A 20644-nucleotide genomic window follows, 5' to 3' on the forward strand; every position below is an offset into this window, starting at 1 on the left:
AAAAATGTGTTTCCCTTTGGAGCTGCCATATAGCACCAACAGTCAACAGTCAAACATGGAGAAATCAATTGCAGAAGAAGCACATCAGCCATACCAAATTCTCCACCACAATAGCCTCAATAGACCAGAATGCAATGCAGCCACATAAGGTTTGTTAATTTGCCTTAATTAGAACAGTAATCACCCTATTTGTATTAGCTTATTCTTTACGTTACTTTCCACCAACACATGAAATCCACAGCTGAAAACAAGTTTGTACCTCTTTTTTTCCATTTTTTTTTTCCTTTTTTTTCTTTTTGCAGTTGTCAAAAGGCATTCTGGGAAATGCAAAAAGCCACTAACTGAAGTAGAAATAGATTAGGCATGTTGATAGAAAAAGTAAGTACAAGAACAAAGTAAAGTTACAACACTTCACACAAGTAATGAAAATGTTCACACATCAAAGATTGGTATAACAGTGAGTGAGAAAATCCGAGGTCATCTGTCTCTTTTGGATTGGAGGTTGCCATATTGATGTATTGTTGTGATATGCATAAGTGGAACATAAAAATCCTTCTTTTACTGTTACACTTGAGAAGATGGTATTTATTTTCGCACTTATTGCAGTAATTAGAAGTAGGTTGACCTTAGAAACTCCTTCTTACCATTCTTGATGATGGTGAGCTCTGATGTGTTTGTGTTACTGAGATTTCACTGAATGAATGCGATGTTTAAACCTGCCTGTCTTGTCCGTGGCCTCTGGAAAGGTCTTATGAGGTAACTCTCTGTTTCATATGCACGGTACACATGAGATCTTAAAAGCTATGGCAATGATGTACGGTGTAACAGTCGTTTTCCGCCTGGTTTTCATTGTGAGCCAGGCAGATATAGTTTTCCCGTGTGTGTCCTAGTAGGTTCACATACCTGCTGTCACTTTGTTCTCCGCTCACTGATCACTGTTATTGCTTTGGTGATTCACACATTCAGGATTCAGGCATTTGTTTCAGATAGTAGGACACTACAGCATGGATCTGTGTATCTCACATTTATACACTCTGTCTGATGTCCAAAGTGTTTGTATGCTACAGAAATGCCACTGTGTTTCATCGGTGGCTGCATAGTCATAAGGAAGTCTCCACACAGGAGCCGTTTCTGTGGAAGGACCTGTGGTTGTGGCAGTTCTCGCTGCAGTGGACGATGAGCACTGGGTAGCAAAGTGCATCCTCGTAGTCTGGGGGTCCCTCGTCATCTGTGGTGAGGCGCTCTGATAGGCAGCGGGTGTTTTCGCTGGGACTCTCCTGGTCGTCCAAGCTGCCGCTCCTCCAGAAGCAGCTGCGCTGGGAGCCGTAGCGCCGCGCCAAGGAGAAGCGACTGCCGCTGAAGGGGATGCGGGAGCTGGCACCGGTACAGATGCTGAGAGCGCTCCTGGAGAACACCGAGGAGCAGCTGATGGCTCTGTGGCAGCGCTCGCAATTCTGACGTATCCCGCTGAAGCTGGTCGGGCACTGGGCCAGGTCCATGAGGCCAGCCTCTGAGTAACTGGGCACCAGCTGCTGGTTGGACCGGATGTGCCATTCCAGTTCAGTACTGTCAATGGTGTTGACTCGAGGGATACGACGCCAGTACGGCCGATCCTCACACGGGGTCACAGGGAGGTAATCGTGCCCAAAGAGCTTCTCAACCCGATAGTGGACATATGAGGTGTGATACTCGGTGAAGACTCTGAGAGGCCAGGAGAAGGTGAGGAACGAGGCGAACCAGAAGACGTAGTGGGAAAGATACCAGGGGTGGTGCTCTGGATCACACAGCACCATCACATACTCCTTCAGGTCAATGTTTTTCAGGTGCATACCCTCCCTGGCTTCCATGTAGTCATCCAGGCCCTCATTGTCAGTGAAAAACCTTGCTCGCTGTGTAAGGTAGGAGTTCTCTGACTCTACGTTAGCAAAGCTAAAGCACTTGGTGAACCGCATCTTTGTGAGAGCAGATTTCTCCAAACCCAGCAGCTGTTTAGACACATCCTTCACACCACAGTGACTGTAGTCAAACTCAGCCTCTGCCACATGGGTGTTGACACGTTCATGGTACACCTGGGTGCTAGTGTAGGCGTCTCCATTGCGGTACCGTGTGACTTGTCGTGTCCGGCGGACGTAGTGATAGCTGATGGCCTTCCACCAGATGCAGGGTTTAGCTTGCTGCATCCTCTGGATGCGCTCATAGATGCCCTCCACATCCACTTTGTGCTGCAGCTCATTCTTCACATGACAGTGCCAGCACTCCACCAGATAGACTAAGTAGAGCATGCCCAGTAGAGCCAGAGGGATGTAGATGTAACCATCGGAGCAGGGGCTGTCGTGGTACATCATGGATTTCCCTTTGAAGGCACTGTCAAAGGTGAGGCGGGTCACCTTGGTGACATGGCACCAAACCATCGCTCCCATGCAGCCGTACATGAGGATGGACAGGAGCAGGCATTTCCAGAAACTCTCCCGGCACAGCGACTTGCTCAGAGACTGCTTCAGGGGCCTTTGCTGTTGAGTCAAAACACACAAAACAAAGGAGGAAAAACTATTATCATATCATTTATCACCAACTTAAAACACCATTTTGCTTGTTGTACTTCTGATTGATCTCTGCAACATCATTCATGTAAGCATGTGACTGGGGATGTAACAATACCAAGCACTCAAGAGCCGATAATACTATGATTAAAAATACCATGATATGATAATTAACACAATTAATTAGAGCCCAACTGTTATCTATCAGTTGAGCAGGGTTTTTTTTTTTTTTGGCCTATCATAGTTAAATCAGTGTATATCAGTATCTTTATATATGTTGTCCGATATGCAAAACTTTTTCTTAAAAACTTTCTTACTTTTTTTTTTACTTTATTAAAAACACAATATGATTTATCTTAATACAGGTTCATGTATACATATATTTTGCTCAGTTTTCAAAGCTATTTATAACTATTAAGATAAATATTAACATTATATTAATCAAAGTTTACTGTTTGTGCCCTGACATAATTTTGGACAATAGCAATTATTGTTTAACTGTAAAATATCCTGTCTATCACAAGTGTTTAACTCTTTTGAGGGATAATTGCAAAAAATGTGTGTTTATGTATATATTCTAAGTTCTGTGTAAGGATTATCAGCCAATATATCAATATTGTTTTACCTTAATATCTGTATTGGTAAAAAAAAAAAAAAAAAATCCTGTATACTGGTCAGGTCCCGATCATAATATTAAAAAACAAAAAATTAGGTCTTTTCTCTGTATTAAATAACTGCTTCAGCTTTTCTGCAAGTAGCCTGCCATAACCTAAGCATCTGCAAAAAAAATGGCACAATTGGCTGAATTATGTATATAGAAAGGCAAAAACAATGCAGCAGTCAGAGCAAACCTTTTATAAAATGAAATAATTAATCATGTTTCAATATTACGGTAAATATCACAGTATTCATCCTGTACAGTATTGCAGTATTCAATATGTTTTGCATCCCTCACATCAGAAATTCTCTTGCAAAGACAATCAGCCTGTAAGCAGAGGAGAATAAGAAAGTTCTTCCAGCTCTGTTGATATGTCATGTCAAGTGCTGGAGAGATATTAAGATGAAATCGGAGCCACTGCTCCCTTCACAGCAGATGATAAAGACAGGTGAAGATGCTGCCGGGATTACCAATCACGTGTCCAACCATTTTCCTCTGAATTCATTCATGTGGGCTTCAAGACCATACAAATTCTCCTGCATGAAGCTTTAAGGAGATTATTTGTGAGACCATCATGCACCTGCAGCGTGTTACATCCCGCTCACTGTGCACATGGATTCCCTGCGCCAAGATCTCACAAACAGATCAGCCCGAAATGCATTTGAGGGATGCTATAAGAAAAGAAAACCATAATACCTACCTCCTCTCTGGTGTCCTCCTCGAACACGGTGGTCGTACTGCTCTCACTCGCTGTCGCTGCAGCCGATGCTGGAGGGGACATGGTGCTGGGCAGATATTGATAATAATGAAAGGGCGTGGAGTAGGAAGAGGAAGAGATTTCACTACCTTTTGCTCTGCAGAGTCCCTCAAGCAAGACGAGCTACTTGTCAGACGTGCATCACATCTGTCACCGTTTAGAGGCTCTCCACCCTCAGAAAAGCCCGAGACGAGCCGACGGAGGCATGTTGATCCGTGAAACACAAATGAAGGTGGCTTAAAAATGATTAAAAAAAAAAAAAAAACAAGCCAGAGAGGGGGGAGTCTACAGGAAATCCCGCATCCTGCCTTGTACGGTGTAGCTGTCAGTGCCGCAGTAACATGATCGGAGATGATGCTCTATTAGCCCGGCGGTCACCACGAAATGAGCCTGCCCTGCCCCTCAGGGCCGCCGTGTGTCTGTCACCGTGTGCCGGAGGTGAGGCGCTGTGAGCGGTCTACTGAGAGCTGGCAGGGTCGCTGTCCACGGTGCTGACTGAGGCAGGTGTACGGTGAGATGTTGTTGCATAAATCTGTCACTTAAAGGGAAAGTCCACCCTAAAACTGAACTGTGCAGCTCCAGTGATGATGTGGCACTGAGCCCAATATATTTTTGCAAATATAAACCGCTGTTTTGTGAAGATGAGTGATCACAAAGACTTAAATTATAGATCAGGTGACACTTTTTGAATTGGTTCATTATGTGTGGTTATAACTGGATCTGTTTGCTGCCTCATTGAATTTTTATATCAGTAATAAAGGAATTTCATTTGAAAATAGAGGTTATGGGTTGTGAATCAGAAATCTTATCCCAAGGAAATCAAAGGTGTCCAAGAAGTTGCTTCAGTATTGTAGGGAAAAAAATGTAGATTCAATTTTGGGGTGGATTTTCTCTTTTAAACCTTACAAAATAAAATACCCATATCAAGCTCTGTGTCAAGTATGTGACACAAAAACCCCAAAATGTATACAGTCATGTGAGCAGTGGTGGAGATCTACCAGATGTTGCGCTGCTTTTGGGGATATAAATACACCATATATTATATACCACTATATATTTTATATACCATAAAAAATTCCCCTCAAAATTAGTAGTATAAGCAATTAAGATCAGTATTTAAATGTGTTGTAGCTGATTTTGAATTGTATCTGTCGGTTATAGTTTAATGTATAAAGTTAATGTAAATGAATAAAGACATCATGTTCCATACACCAATCATATTGTTTGTTTGTAAAATCTGTATTAGCAAAATAGCTGTGGAACTAAATAGTTTTATAAATGTAGTGGGGTAAAAATGACAATATTTTCCCCTTTAAAATGTTGTGGAGTAAGTATAAAGTAGCATCAAATACTTAAGTAAAGTACAGGTGCCTCAAATGAAGTCACTTTTGATTTCATGCTAGGTGTTTGATTTAAAAAAAAAAAAAAGTGGTGCAAAATACACTACAGCAGTGGCCTACAGTACTTTTGTACAATTTATCAAGAAAAATCTTGGAGGATTTGTGATTCAGTACTGGTGTGGATCACAGTATTTCACTGAGCCAACAAAGAGAGAAGCTAAAAACAGCATTTCCATTATTGATTTACAACTGTTGACATTTAATATGAATACCAATACCAGTTACATTAGTAATGCTATAGTGTGTTATATACTATGTAAAATATTGTCAAAAACCTTTGAATTTAATAAATGTGACAACATTGCAGCAACAGAAACCAGTGCACATGAAATCTACTGTGATAGAGCAATGATAAATAAGTATGTATCTACCTCTTAAAACAAACAGAGGTTTACATAGTTACTGTTTATATGTTATGGATAAGAAATAATATGAAGCACACCCAATATTATGAACATCATTAAAAAATACTTAGAAAAACTTGCATGCTCACATAATTCAGCTATATGTCACAAATGAGACTCCCACAAATATCAAAATCATATGAAATTCTGGGTCACAATTATACTTACAACATCTTTAAAAAAATACAAAAATCTTCTCAGAAAGCCGTTCAAAGTCTCAGAGGGTCAAGTGAAGTCACTTGTTTAGTTTGTTTAAGTTACATGTTTTTAGGGTCACACTGTACATGCGTGGGCACAGTTTAGCAACGTGTATAAAAACTGTTCCACATATTTAACTATTCTGTTGATGTTTTACACATTTAGAAATGTTGCATATTATGAAAGGATGAACTTAGAAGATATATATGTATATGTATGGTAGTCCATTTCCAGCAATGTGGTGAAATAAAGATCATGTAAGATGTTTTTATGCATTAGTATCTTAAAATAATGAGTTAGAAACTCAAAATAATTACATAATCTTGAAATAATGACTAAGTTTCTTCAAATAATGACTCAATATCTCAAAATAATGAGAAACTTTCTCAGAATAAAGAGGCAGTATGTCAAAATAATGGCGTATTAGAGTTAGTATGTCAAAATAATGACATTATCTCAGAATAATGATCAAGTTTCTCAAAATAATGACACAGTATCTCGAAAATAATGATGCAGTGCCTCAAAATAATGACATGGTCTCACAGTAAATGCTATGTTTCTTAAAATAGTGACACAGTATCTTAAAAATAATGAGAAACTTCCTCAGAATAATGAGGCATTATGTCAAAATAATGGCATATTATCTCACAATAATGACTAAATTTCACAATATAATGAGATTATTTCTCAAAATAATGACTTGGTATCTCAAAACAATGAGTTAGCATCTCAAAAAAATGACATATCTCAAAAATAATGAGCTAGTATCTCAAAATATTACTCAAAACTCGAAATAATGACTTATTACCTCAGGCTTCTTATTATTTTTAGATACTAAGTCATTATTTAAAGCCCTCAAGCCTCTCAGTACAGGATCTTTTTTCCCCATCACATTGTCAGAAACAGGTTTCCCTATAAGTACTTACAACTGCATTACAGTGAATTATTTACATCATCCTCATCAAGGAGATCCAAATCAAAGAACGTGAACAAACTGTACCACTGTTATTCACTAAAGCTGTAGCCATTTACAGTAGGGGGCTCACAGTGATGAAAGAGACACTGTCTTAAAATATATACTGATACTTAAAAGGTGAAGTAAATGACCTGGTTCCTGTCGACCAGTGTGTGAAACTGCTACTTCCAAACTGTTTAATCCTTTTCCCAGGGTCTCCTTTTTTGATGACGGAGGGAACTCTTAAAGGGAAAGAAAATAAAGGTTTTGAGTGAACGAGCACTTCACCAGGGACAACACTCTGAATAGAGTTTCATAGTTTCTGATCATCTGTAATTCTGAGATGGCCACATGCATGAAAAAAACATCCTTGCAGCTGCAGTGATTAGTCAATTTATCTATTAATCGATTTAAAGTAAATTAATTTCGTTTCCAACTATTTTGATAATTACTTGTTTTGAAAAATGCTGGTTCCAGCTTCTTAATTATAAGGATTGCTACTTTTCTTTGTCATTTATGACAGTAAGTCTTTGGGTTGTTTGCATTTAGATTTTTTAATGACAATTTATAGACCAAATGATTAATTGATTAATCGTTAAAGTAACTAACAGATCAGTCGATAATGAAAATAATTGTTTGTTGCAGCCCTGATAAAAAAAAAAGTATTTAAAAAGGCAACCTGTGGTAAAACGCTGAGTTACTCACAGAGTACATGTTGGAGAGGTTGTTGAAGAGCACTTGGCCTGCGCTCACTTTGTTCCTCACTCCTCGAATGGTCCCATTCTTGCTGCAGATATTGATCCGTTTGTTGCTGAAGAGCATCTCTCTCTTGGCACTGGCGTACAAAAGCAGGTCATCGGGTTCACAGCCGTTCTCGTCCTGAGCAGCCTCCGCCATCAGACCGTTCAGATGGCTGTTGGCCTCGCTGCTCGGAGGTGGGCTCCCCTGCTCTGCCTCTGGGCTGCTGGTGCAGTCAGAGTCCACTGAGTCCGACGCTGAGCCGCACCAGGCCGTTTCATCCTTGAACACCTCCGCCAGGACCCGGCCGCTGTTGGCAGATGCGACTCTGAACCTAACTGTTTTCCCAGCCTTTTCTTTCTCCTGTTTCACTTTTGGCCCCTCCATTGAAACACAAGAGTGTCTTACATGTTTCACATCCCATTCAGAAAAGCCAGACGTGCTCTTTCAGCCTCAGCCATAGTGGTGTGCAATTATCAAACAATAATATCCCCATTGACGTGTCAAAATGAGCTGAAAATACTCCGAGTACAAAAACTAGACACCCAGATGGTTAATAATAGATGAGCTCCTGCCATGGTAACAGCTAAAACAGGCAAACAGTAAATTGATATTACCATGTTCAATAATTGATCAAGGTTAGTTTTCAAGCAGCAGATAGACTACAGAGCAGCATCTAGTCTGTCAGGATATACTCTGCTATGCAAGCAATGTCCAAACAATTACCCTTAAAACACTACAGATAACCTGAGGTGCACTTTACCTGTCTGACACAAGAAGAAGAATATTAATTTATCAAATATTTAAAAACTTCCTGTAAATATTGCATCATAGGACTATGGCTATAAAGACTACTTTTTTGTTTGCATTATAGATGCTATTGATGTGTTTTAAGAGAAATGTTTCAGTACAAGTGCATCATCAGCGTTCAGGGGTTTACACTAAAATGGTTGGTTAGAGCAGACATATGTAGTCATCGAGTAATCATACAGTTGTAGTAATCCTAATGAATTTTTAGGACTTTTAATTTCTTATTGTTGCTGTTACGACAAAGATTTTCAATATGTTTCTCTTTGACTGTCACACTGAAGGGTAGAGGACAGGGAATCAGGAGAGATTCAGGAAAATGAGGAAGAGGGAAGATGAAGGTAGGAAACTACTGCTCCTAGACTACCTTACCTGAGTTATTCTTAGATTATTATTCTTAGATTTATCTTTTCTTTTTTATTTATTTAGTATGCACACATTTACTTTTATCTTTGACAATTTTAATTGAATTAAATTATCTATTCCCTTTATTTTGAACATTTCTCCTTTCTGTGTTTAATTTACTTATTTTTTTTATAATGTTTCAATCTGTGCATGAATGCAATTTTATAATTCTTTCATATACATGAAAATGAGCATTGACACAACAGTAAACAATGTATAATTTTCTTGGCACAATAGAACATATTTGAAACAAATCCATAAATCTCAGAGTCACCCTGTGCGCCTGGTATCCCAACAAACTTTTGAAATACATCACAGCAAACATAGAGCAGACACTTTATTTGCAAACTCATTTTTATCAAACACACAAACGATGGTAGGTCCAGATATATGTGTCTGTATTTATATTTAATGTGTGCCATCTTTTACTGCAGTATTTTGAGTTTTATTTATGTGATTTTAAAAAGAGCAGGAAAAGGCAAGTAGAGCTGATATTATTGTCCCAATACTGGCCTCATACTGCTATATCTGTCTTTATCAGTAAATATAAATAAGCAAATATTGTCATCTATTGTCATCAAATATCAGAAGATTATTCAACAATAGCATGCCTTCTATAGCTGATAACGGAAAACTAATAATCTGTCACAATGAAAAATTAATAGCTTGTCAGACTGTAAAAAAATCTTTTTCACAATGGCTGATGACTGGTAAGACAGAATGTACACTTAATTAGAAGACATTACGTCTAACTGAAGTAAGTGAAGTAACTGAAAGAGAGAGCAGGCCTCCACAGAAACCTTAAAATGCATCTTTTTCAGAATGCAAATAGTCACAGCAGCCATACTGATATGAAACAGGTGTTACCAATGTTACTAAGTAAGGCTCTATTACATTCAGGTCAAACAGCGACAGGATGCTGCTATTGTGCGTGTTGGCTCACTGGAATACTGAATTGGAACGGGACCTTAATCATCCTGTGTTTAAACTGCTATTTCATATCAGTGTGGCTGCTGTGATAATTTATGTTGCACAAACTGAGCTTGGTTTACATAAAGTGGGCATTTCTGTTTTTAATTACCCTGTTAGTAATATTATCTCTGAATAGTTCCACAATTATTGAGCACCGATCCCTTCTTGTCAACGACCAGCAGCAAACTGCAGACCTGTAGCTCCACTCCGGACCTGTAGGTGGCAGTAACACTGCTACTGACTCATCACAACCGCCGAAGAAGACGCTGGAGGACCACACGTGTAGCAGCGCGGTGTCAACATGGGTAAAAGAAGACAGAATAAGCAGCTTTTCACAAATTTATCCAAAAAACAGAAGAAGCACTTGAAGGAGTTTGGAGAGGAGCATCCATTCCACGATGTGTAAGCCGAACAGAAAACTCTAGTTGGTCTTAAATGAATAATTAAGTGCAGTTTATGTTAGCCAGTTAGCTAAGTTACATTCAGTTTAACCAGGCACAGTGGGGAGTTAAGTTATAATGTTATGTGTTATTTGTGAAAACGTAAAGCTAATATCGTTCTAATGAACCCGCTCACTATAGTCTCCCTAAATTGCCGTGTTTTTATGTAGTTTGTGGTTTTTCTCAAGACAGTTCAGTTAGTTTAGACGAGTAAAAACTAATACCAACTTGTCAGCAACAAAACATGCTTATCGTCTAAGTAGCTATATTTCCCTATGTGTATTTTTTTTTTCCAGAGTTGGTGAACGACCTGAAAGAACCGAAATAGTTGAACTGGTGAGTAGCATTGTATAGTTTCTGATTATAGAAGTCATAATGTTCAGTTTATGTAATATGGGATTGGTGGTTGTAGTATAGTAGCTGTCATTGCAGAAAGATGAAGACATGTTTCCAGTTGCAGTAATGAGGACCTACTGTCTGATCAGATGTACATAACAGAATTTCTGGACCACCCAGGCATTCATATACTCAAGACTGTTTGCCAATGTTTTATCAAGATTACAAACTGAAAGTTGTTCTGCCCTCACTGCTGTTACAGCCCTCGAGCCCAGAACACTCTGACGTCGAGCCTGATGAGCTGGAAGAGGAAGAAGAGGATGAACCAGAGCAGAAAACAGCCTATCAAAAACTTCTCTCAACTCTGAGCCAACCCACCACTAATGACCAGAGTGAAGAGGAGAGCTCTGATGATGAAGAGGAGGAGGAAGAGGAGGAAGAGGAGGAGCTTCTTGATGAAGGTTAGTTGTTTATTTCCAGCAAAAATATTTCCGACCAAAATATTGCAGCCAAACTGATTATTCTGTCTTATTACAGGGGACAGTGATGGAGCAGGTGATGACGGTGAGGGTGGCGATGAAGATGAAGAGGGAGAGGAAGAAGCCGAGGATGCAGATGAGGCTCCAGCTGACCCAGTAGAAGGGGAGGAGAAAGAGGCCGGAGGTGAAGAGTTCATAGACAAGGAGAATGAATCCCGTTTCTGTCTGGAGACCAACTTCATGGACGAAGAAGGACAAGAGGAAACTGGAAGCACTGTGGAGCATAAAGACAGCAAAGGTAAGAAAATTTAGTTCAAATTATCCTTTTTCTAATAGTTTTTTCAGATATATCACCTGAAGTATCCTTTCCAGTAACTTTAATGGAGTTTAAGAGATGCAGACCAGCGTTTCAGTATGTCCTGAAAAGGTCTTAAAAATCAGAAATCCAGTAATCTGTTTTTCATGCTTTAAATTGTCTTAAATACAGTTTTGACCATTTTAATTGAATTTTGAAGTCACGCTGGCTAGCCTGTTGCTGTTGCTAGTTTCTATAACTTCCAGGAAAAGAGAGTGAGGAAGGAGGATGGCCAATGTGACTAAAGAGAATGTGAATAAAATTTTAATATCACTTCATCAATGATCATGATTTCTGCCTGAGTCATATCAGATAGAATCTCATCAGCTATGGTGGTTGTTCAACAGTGAAGATAACAACTACCATGATGACGCACCACTTCATGACATCATCAAACTAAGTCTGTTGTTATTGTTTTAATGTGAGAAAGACCCCCAGTGACCAGAATATACATATGGTGTGTTTAAATTGTATTCATAATGTTCCCTATAAAGTCTTAAATTTAACGTTTTTAAGCCTGCAGAAATCCTGTTTTTATGTTTGTTTGTTTTTTCTCCAAACTAAAACTTGAAGAATATGATTTGATCGAGGTGTGTTTAACACATTTTTTCTGTATATGCAGATATGTTTGTACAGCATTTGGACACAGAGGTTGGTGAGGAGGATGTGCAGAAGATCACATCTGGCACTAAATCTAAGACTCAAATTACGGTATGAACTGCGCAGTTTGACGAACAGTTTGACCAGTTTCTTTCAGTTTTTTTGTGCACTTTACTATCTTTGGTTTTTCCCACATTTAGTGGCCAAATCTGGGCTCTTTACTCGTAACCAGTCCCCTGGAGAAGTTTGGATCCATCGGCTCACACAAAGACACAAACCTCCCAGCTTTCCACAAACTTCTGGAGACTCACTGGAAGGATCTGAACCAGACTTCTGACCCTAAGGAGGTGGCCGAGGAGATCAGCCCGGCACAGCTAGAACTGCTGGCTCTTATGGGCACCTACAAGGATCTCTACTACCCAGAGACGTGTCCTCTGAGCCAGGGCCCACAGGTTCGCAGTACATACTGTCTCCACGTCCTCAACCATGTACTGAAGGCCAACTCCCAGGTCCTGGCTCACAACGCGCAGCTAAAAGAGCAGAAAAGTCAGGCTAAAGCTGGAGCTGAGCCGCAGGACGAACCCAGAGACCAAGGACTGACCCGGCCCAAGGTAAAGTACTTGTGTAGGTCATTCCTGAGAAAGATACTTGATTGTTGAGTCTCATTACTAGGTCATCAAATACAGATGTTAAGGGTTGGAAGTAGAGATGAAACGGTCTGAAAATTTCAGAATCAGAATCATGCTGTTAAAATGTACTGAAAATGATCAACAAGTCCTCATTGTCCACTTCAATTATTTTACCAAGATTTATACTAAAAAGCTCCCAATGATTTGAAATGTGGCTGATTCTAGATAGTATTTTTGTTTTTTTTTTTAAAGCACTGTAACCAAACATGGCTTTAATGAGAATTAAAAATTGTTTTTGTCCCGACATGGTGGATACTTGCAAAGGCTATTAGGAGCAGTAGGAGGAGCCAGAGGAACATTGTATTTTTTATCTGTCACATGTACTACTGTGAGGATAGAGTTTTTAAGTTATCTATTGAAACTTTTTTAACATTATATTAGGGCTGCAAACTAATCCGTTAATTATATTCTCGATTAATCAATTATAAATCGCTTTGGGGTTTGGTCTGTTAAATGTCAGTTGGATAGTGTTTTCCAAAGGTCAAAGGACCTGTCCTGTCCTCAAATGTGTTTTGTCCAAAACACTAAGACATTGAGTTTACAGTGATAGAGGACTAAAAATTTGAGAAGCTGAAGTCAGAGAAGCTGGACATTTCTTATTAAAAAACAACTCTAAATGGTTAATTGATTATCAAAATAGTAAATAAATGATAAAAAAAAAAAAAAAAAATTTCTGCCTTGTTTCAATGGCACCAGTATATTTCAACTAATACTCTTATCTATAACAATCTTTCATTTTAACACACTTTCTGTCATTTTATAGACCCATTTTTCAGCTGTATTGTTTATGTCAACTGTTATTACAACTTTATTATACATAATACATATTTCTTGTACATATATGTATGTGTATATTGCAATGTAATACACATTGTTTTAATACTTATTGTTGTAAAAAGTATTGACTCATAGTCCTGTCTCTTCTCACTTTGTTAAATTGCTGTCTTCTCCTTGTTACTTATCATTTATTTGCTCCAGTTGAGCATCTGTTGTCAAGTTATAGTCTTGTTTTGTCTTATTTAGTCTTATTTCTGACTCTCTTATGAACGTGTCAGGTCCTGATTCTTGTTCCATTTCGGGGTGGAGCTCTGCGAATCATCCAGACTCTCATCAGCCTGCTGGAGACCAAAAACAAGAAGATAATGGTCAGCAACAAGAAGAGGTTCAAGGAAGAGTTTGGAGAGGATGAAGATGACAAGCCGTCCAACCTGCAGAGACCAGACGATTACAGGGCCATCTTTGCGGGCAACGTGGACGATCACTTCAGGATAGGTACAGTTCAACAAACACAAGTCAGGCCATTTCTGCATCGCCTCCTGAGTTTTGTGTGTGAGACCTTGTTGATGTCTGACATCTCTCCTCACCAGGAGTGTCCATCTTAAAGGGCAGCATGCGTCTCTACGCCCCCTTTTATTCATCAGACATCATCATTGCGTCTCCACTTGGCCTGCGTACAGTGCTGGGAGCAGAAGGAGAAAGTAAGAGAGACTTTGACTTCCTCGCCTCCATCGAGCTGCTGGTGGTGGACCAGGCAGATGTCTTCCTCATGCAGAACTGGGAACATGTCCTGGTAGGAACACACACCTTTTTAAATTGTATATTTATACAATTCAAAGCAGTGGTGTTCGTGGTCGTGGTGTTTCAAGCAGGCAGCCAGCACAGCCAAAATGTTTATGGATGTGTGAGAGAGCGCAGGCCAGAGCGAGCTTGTTGTCGTCAAAAGCAAATAGGGTTGCACGACCATATTGCGATTATTCTGAAATCGTGATATACAATAAGCTTTGTGGAAATTATCAGTTTTGCGTCACATTTTCTTGTTCACTGAAAAAAAAAATTAAACTTGTGATAATGTGATATTTATGGAGGTCTTTACCAAACAAACATGTTTTCTTTCATCTGGAGAACAAGATTTTACAGCCAGGTCATCTATGCGGTGCTACAGTACCTCATTATAGTGCTGTTTTCTCATACATTTTTCCTTTTTCAAAAAAATGTGATTTGGTTCTGGTTCTGCGTTTGGCCTTATTGCGATTTTATTGCAATTAATTGTGCAGCTCTAAAAGCAAGGCAAGAAGTACGGTGTGTGACTGAACACACACTATCCAGTGTGTGAATTGCTCATACACATACAATCACAAATAACCAAATACCAAATGAATTTTGTGTGAACATTTATGAGTTAAGCAGTGAATTTAAATAAATAAACTTCATAAGAAAACCAAACCTTTATGGCAGCGTTCATCGCTGTTTCCATGCGCTTTTTTGGTTCTTATTTATGAAACAGACTAATAAATAATAATATAATATTATTTATTCAGTATATCAAAAGACAATAATTCGAGCGCAGGGAGCGCTGGTTAGTTTACTTCCTCTTTGGTCAGGGATGTTTGACGGTGGAACATCATCCAAGCGTAGGAGTGTGTGTGTTTGATCATCTTAAATAAAAAGCCTGGTTGGCTGAGGTATCCAAACCGGAAACGAGAGCTAGATGGACACTTTGTGTAAAATCATTCAACGTCCCCATTATGAAAAATATTAGGTCTACCTGGTACAATACCGTGCCGAGGTGCAATGTTTTTGGCAATGTAATATCATGTATCGTCAGAATCTAACAAACATGTTAGTAGCAGATTTTGAAATCATGCGTTTACTTAATAACTAGCTATCTCCGTTTGTCAAAAACTACTGAGAAGTGCAGGAGCCCTGGAGAGAAACTCGTTCAGAAAAGCCTCTTGTTAGTCTGATTGAAACATTAAAGTCAGCGGTTAATGTTCAAACACGTTAACTGTGTCATTATGTCATAGGTCAGTACCTCTAACCTGTCCTCTTGTGTCCTCCTGCCATTTTGTTTTTCTTGTCTTTTGTCTTTTTTTTAACTTCTGCATTAATTGTTGTTTGTTCTGTTGTATTTCTAATGCCTACAAAATATGACAAACACCATGACAAATTATTGCATAATGAGATCTGTTCAGCATCTATCTTTTTTTTTTTTATAACTGGGAAGGATGCAGCACCATCTGCTGTCGACAACATGTAAAAATTTAGCAGTTAGATAGACACTTAAGTAAACACTGCTGGAGCCTTGACAGAGCATTTTACGTTAAGGTTTAACTTTGTCTTTTGATAGTGTGACATTGTGTTTGGGTTACACTTCATAACTCGTTTGTAATAAATGCTCCATAAATTTTGACGATGATGTTTGTTTGAAATATTTGACTTATGTTTGTTGTTGCTTCGACAGCATGTGATGAAGCACATGAACCTGCAGCCTCTGGACTCACATGGAGTGGACTTCTCCAGGGTGAGGATGTGGAACCTGAACAACTGGGCCATACACTACCGACAGACGCTGGTGTTCAGCTCCATCCAGGACCCCCAGATCAACAACATCCTCACCAAGCACTGTGCCAACTACCGCGGACAGGTATTTTGTGTACTTTCTACATGACATCACACCTGACACTGAGCACAGACTGTAATTTAGCTGAACGCATCACTAAGAGGTAGACATGATGTTACAGACCCACTTAATCCTCGGTGGTTGGAGCCGTAGCCAGAATAAGCTGTTTACTGTCATCAGCTGGATATCTCAGCTGTCCTGCTGACTTTTCAAAGATCAAGAGGGAAAACAATTTTTCACTCGTATTTTAAGCAAAGTTTTGTCGTTGATTTAATGATGTTACGTTTAAGTTAATTCTCTGCGTGTTTTTTGTCGCAGGTCGCCATTAAGAACGTACCAAAGACAGGCTCCATCTGCCAGGTGCTGGTTCAGCTGCCACATGTGTTTCAGATGTTCTCCTCTGACAGTTTCATGGACCATGATGCTCGGTAAGGTCTTCCCACAGGTGAACCATGCTTAGCCATAACAGCCAGACAAGTTGTCCACTCTATTAGAGAGGTTTTCAGATATTCTGGAGGATATATCATTGATTTAGTGAGTTACACTGTACACTACAGCGTCAGTCCTGTTATTTTTTTCAGGCTATATTTGTTTAAAATACGGCAAGCTGGCACCATTAAAAGCACGGCAGTTAGCTGTTAGCAGTTTCTGTTTGCAGAATTATAAGGAGTATTGTTTCTGATTTCTAAGCGGATTTATGAATGTGTGCTTATGAGCCTCCCTTTCCAGTGTTATTAGCTCAATCAAACCTGAGACAGTTTTACAGTTAAAGGGATAGTTTGGATTACTTATCAATAGTCGGACTATTGCCTACAGTAAAGTCGACAGTCAACACGTCCCCAGTTAGGAGAAGCACATGGAAGCTAAGCAGTGAACTACTGTGGGCAGGGTCAGCAACATAAGGTATTTTAGCCACTTTAAAAAGGTCCACGAAAAACAAATCAAAATCTTTGTACAGTGTACACTATATTTAGAATATTTTCACCACTTTACTTTGCTGTGAGAAAGCCTTTTCTGATTGTCATTGAAACCGCTGTTAAGCAGAATAATGCTCTCTACAAATCAACCAAACTCCAAAGGCGAAATGCTTTATTGTATTTCACAGAATACAGGAGTTGTTGGTCTAACGCTGCCTCGGTCTGTCAGGTTGTTTGTGTTGTTGTGTGACCTCTGATGTTTTCAAAGGACAGTCAGGACTCACAAAGTCATACAATAACACAAACAGATTGAGGCAAACCAGGAGCCCCTGTGTTCTGAGAGGTAAAAATGACTTTACCTTTGGAGTTGGTTGGTTGGTTGGCTGTCCATTGCCTAAGTAAAGTGGTGAAAATATTCTAAAAATAGCATACAACATAAGATCATAATATATGCAACAGCTCTAGAGATCTTGAAAAAATAATTAGTTGATGGCAACACAATTTAAATCTGTTTTATTTCCACTGTTCTCCATCCTGCCTTTAGGTTTCAGTTCTTTTTAGATAAAGTGCTGCCTCAGTACAGGGACTCAGTTATGTCCCACACTCTGATCTACATCCCGTCTTACTTTGACTACGTCCGCTTGCGAAACTACATGAAGAAAGAGGAGATAAACTTTGCCAGCATCTGCGAGTACTCCGGCAAGTCTGAGGTGTCCAGAGCCAGGCACTTCTTCCAGAAAGGAGATAAACAGTTCCTGCTCTTCACTGAACGCTTCCATTTCTACAAGAGGTCAGTTCTTTTTATTGCCCCATCAAGTTACCCCACGTGTGTTGGCCTCTGTGTTTGATTTGAGGAGGGTTTTGTCTTTTCACCCAGCATGGAGGAGGGGGTCAGGCAGCTAGTAAAGCACTCCTGTAGCAGTAGGGTTTTTCTGCTGAAAGACGCTAAGACAGCGGTTGTTCAGTGGATCAAACACGACCTCAGCAGCTACCAAGGCCGTCCATGAATAAAAATCACTGAATATGATGAGCATTCTGGTTACTGATACTGTTACTGATTACTCGAATCACTCCCACAGCAATAATAAATGCTTTAGAGACAGTAATCTTTATTACCATTTTAAAAGTTAACATATCACCAGTTGTGATAACACCTTTTATGGAGTGTGGACTTCAAAAGTTAGACCTTTTCCTCTGCTTTGTTTTTTGTTTTTTTCCCAGTGTCAGACCCTTTTCTGTATTTTGTTCAAGTCACCAGAAAGAGTACCCATAAACTGTAGCTTCTTTATTGTGGTGTATTGATTAAAAACACACAGAGAGGTTTTTGTATAAGATTAACTCAAACAATATTGTAATTCTTCATACTGTTCTAAAGGCATGTTAATACAATCATGATAACAGTAGATACTGCAACATATCTGTTGATAATGATAGCAAAATAATGAGAAACATCCTCAAAATAATGACATATTATCTCAAAATAATTACTTAGATAATGAGAAACTTTATCAAAATAATGAGTTAGTAAGTCATTATTTTTTATTTAAAGTCTATTTTGAGATTCTAAATAATTTTCATTAAGTTTTTTTATTATTTTGAAATATCGATTAATTCTAATGAGATATTATGTCATAATTTTGACAAAATTTTTCATTATAGTGCTATACTAAGTCATTGTTGTGAGATACTATGTTATTATTTTGAGAAAGTTTCTCATTATGTTGAATTACATAATCTTTTTTGGCTTTTATAGAAATGAATGTTATATACTGCTGGAAAGTACTGAAAAGGTGGTATGTCTGTGTAACAGGTATTAAATTGCATTCTATGCAGTATTAATCTCTGACTTTTTTTATTCAGGTACACCATCAAAGGGATCCAGAACCTGATATTTTATGGATTACCGTCCTTCCCCCAGTTCTACAGTGAGGTGTGTAACATGCTGGCGGCAGGGGGTCAGGGGGAGGCGGCCAGCTGGACATGCACGACACTCTACACCCGCTATGATGCCCACAAGTTAGCTGCGATCACTGGAGCCCAGAGAGCCGGACAGATGCTGCACTCCAACAAGACTGTTCACCTCTTCATTACAGGAGGGGAGGATAAAGCCTCCTGATGGAGCTGGACTGATAAATATGGGACCACTGCATAAAAAATGTGGCAGATATCTACTGTACATTATTACAGTAAGATCACCCTGCATTAAGTGTAACAGGACAGACACTGAATGCAGGTCTTTGGAAGTGGATCACCATCACATTGCAGGATACCTGGTTTGACAACAAAAAACTGTGCCGCCAGAAAATATGGTTAAGAATCATTTTCATTATATTTTGACAGTATTACATTCACCCTCACATGTACCTGGAAAAAAAAGTTTACTGTCTCTGTTGTATAAACATCAAGCCATAAAGTGAAGAACAAACATCGCTCTGTAAATACGATAATCACTGCCATAAGATTTTGTAAAAACTAGGGCCCTATTAAAATGGTCCTTAAGTGTTAAAATAATGAGTCATTTTAGTTTTATGGTGGCTTATCAACTATAAAATTGTTTCATATTGCTCATGGTTGTGTTGCCTTTGTTTTCATGTTTAGTATTTTAGGAATTAAATCTGGAGTGTTTTCATGGATGTAGTGTCATTTTTATTAAGCTAACATAACATATTTGATAACCCATTAGCTAATGTTATGGTTTGAAATTGTTGCATGATAAAATTAAGCTGACACGGCAGATGGTTTGTGACACAGAATCATCTGGGTAGTCGTCCTCAGAAACAGTTTGGAAAAGGGCCGGCACTTTCAAAACACAATTGGCAGGTGATTGGATGGACCAGCTATCATGGGCTAACTTTAACCAATCAGATCAAACTCGTCGAAGCCTGTCAGTGAAGAGTGAAAACATCTTCTTCAATGAGAAAAACCTTCAGTGCCATTTTTTGCTCCTCTTTCAATGAAGAAATGCTCTCCAGTTCTGATATAACTGATGCAGTATCTACACTAAAGTCTTCAGGAGCCGCCATTGTTTGTTCGAGATGAGTCACTTCCAATAGCCCCTCCTTAGACGCTAATTGGCTGCACCACTTTGGTGCGGACACAAATGGAAATTTGAAGCCTGCAAGATGAATTCTCACATGATCTTGCAAATCCAGCTGCCTTGCAAGGTAATTATACAATAGGACAGGCGTAAATAAAGTCTATGATAGGAAAAAATGTAAGCTCAGACTATTTTTTTGTTCTAAATTCACTAATCCTGTTTTAGCTGCTTAGCTTAAATACTTTTACAAGAGATCACAAGAAAGTTAAAATAACTTTGCAAGCTTAATTACATCCAGTGGTTTTACTTCCTGTCTTAGATAAATGTGGCAAAGATATGTGTTGATATTTCTGAATTAATTTGCAACTTTCCTTTTATATTGTATAACACTATCAATCCATACTGGCTGGGAAGTGGTTGAATGCTAATGATATTTTAACTTGATATGGTCCAATGTCCCGCCAGATTTTCATTATCCATGGTCTTTTCAGTTGCTGATCAATCGAGAAACTGAAATGACAATGACCTGTCAGATTCATGACATTAATACAACTTGT

General features: G+C 38.9%; 3 protein-coding genes across 3 annotated transcripts; 1 reads left to right on the plus strand and 2 right to left on the minus strand.

Moving 5' to 3' along the window:
- Positions 1-1088: 1088 nt before the first annotated feature.
- LOC146310444 (transmembrane protein 151B-like) lies at positions 1089-4459 on the minus strand. Its single transcript, XM_084742870.1, has 2 exons — positions 3899-4459; positions 1089-2510 (listed from the first exon to the last, which is right to left on the minus strand). The coding sequence occupies exons 1-2, from the start codon at positions 3977-3979 to the stop codon at positions 1101-1103; spliced, it is 1491 nt and encodes a 496-aa protein (XP_084598996.1). The 5' UTR covers positions 3980-4459; the 3' UTR covers positions 1089-1100.
- A 2990-nt stretch (positions 4460-7449) lies between these two features.
- grxcr1b (glutaredoxin and cysteine rich domain containing 1 b) lies at positions 7450-8499 on the minus strand. Its single transcript, XM_084742980.1, has one exon. It carries the CDS (start codon positions 8035-8037, stop codon positions 7579-7581), a length of 459 nt encoding a protein of 152 aa, XP_084599106.1. The 5' UTR covers positions 8038-8499; the 3' UTR covers positions 7450-7578.
- Positions 8500-10014: 1515 nt separating this feature from the next.
- Positions 10015-19683, plus strand: utp25 (UTP25 small subunit processor component). Its single transcript, XM_084742899.1, has 12 exons — positions 10015-10236; positions 10571-10610; positions 10873-11071; positions 11148-11387; positions 12067-12155; positions 12245-12655; positions 13789-14005; positions 14101-14303; positions 15975-16157; positions 16452-16561; positions 17595-17840; positions 18911-19683. Exons 1-12 carry the CDS (start codon positions 10136-10138, stop codon positions 19164-19166), a joined length of 2295 nt encoding a protein of 764 aa, XP_084599025.1. The 5' UTR covers positions 10015-10135; the 3' UTR covers positions 19167-19683.
- Positions 19684-20644: the final 961 nt, after the last annotated feature.

Source organism: Lutjanus erythropterus, chromosome 18, assembly GCF_056507025.1.
Source record: "Lutjanus erythropterus isolate fLutEry1 chromosome 18, fLutEry1.hap2, whole genome shotgun sequence".
In the NCBI taxonomy this organism is placed as follows: Eukaryota; Metazoa; Chordata; class Actinopteri; order Lutjaniformes; family Lutjanidae; genus Lutjanus; species Lutjanus erythropterus.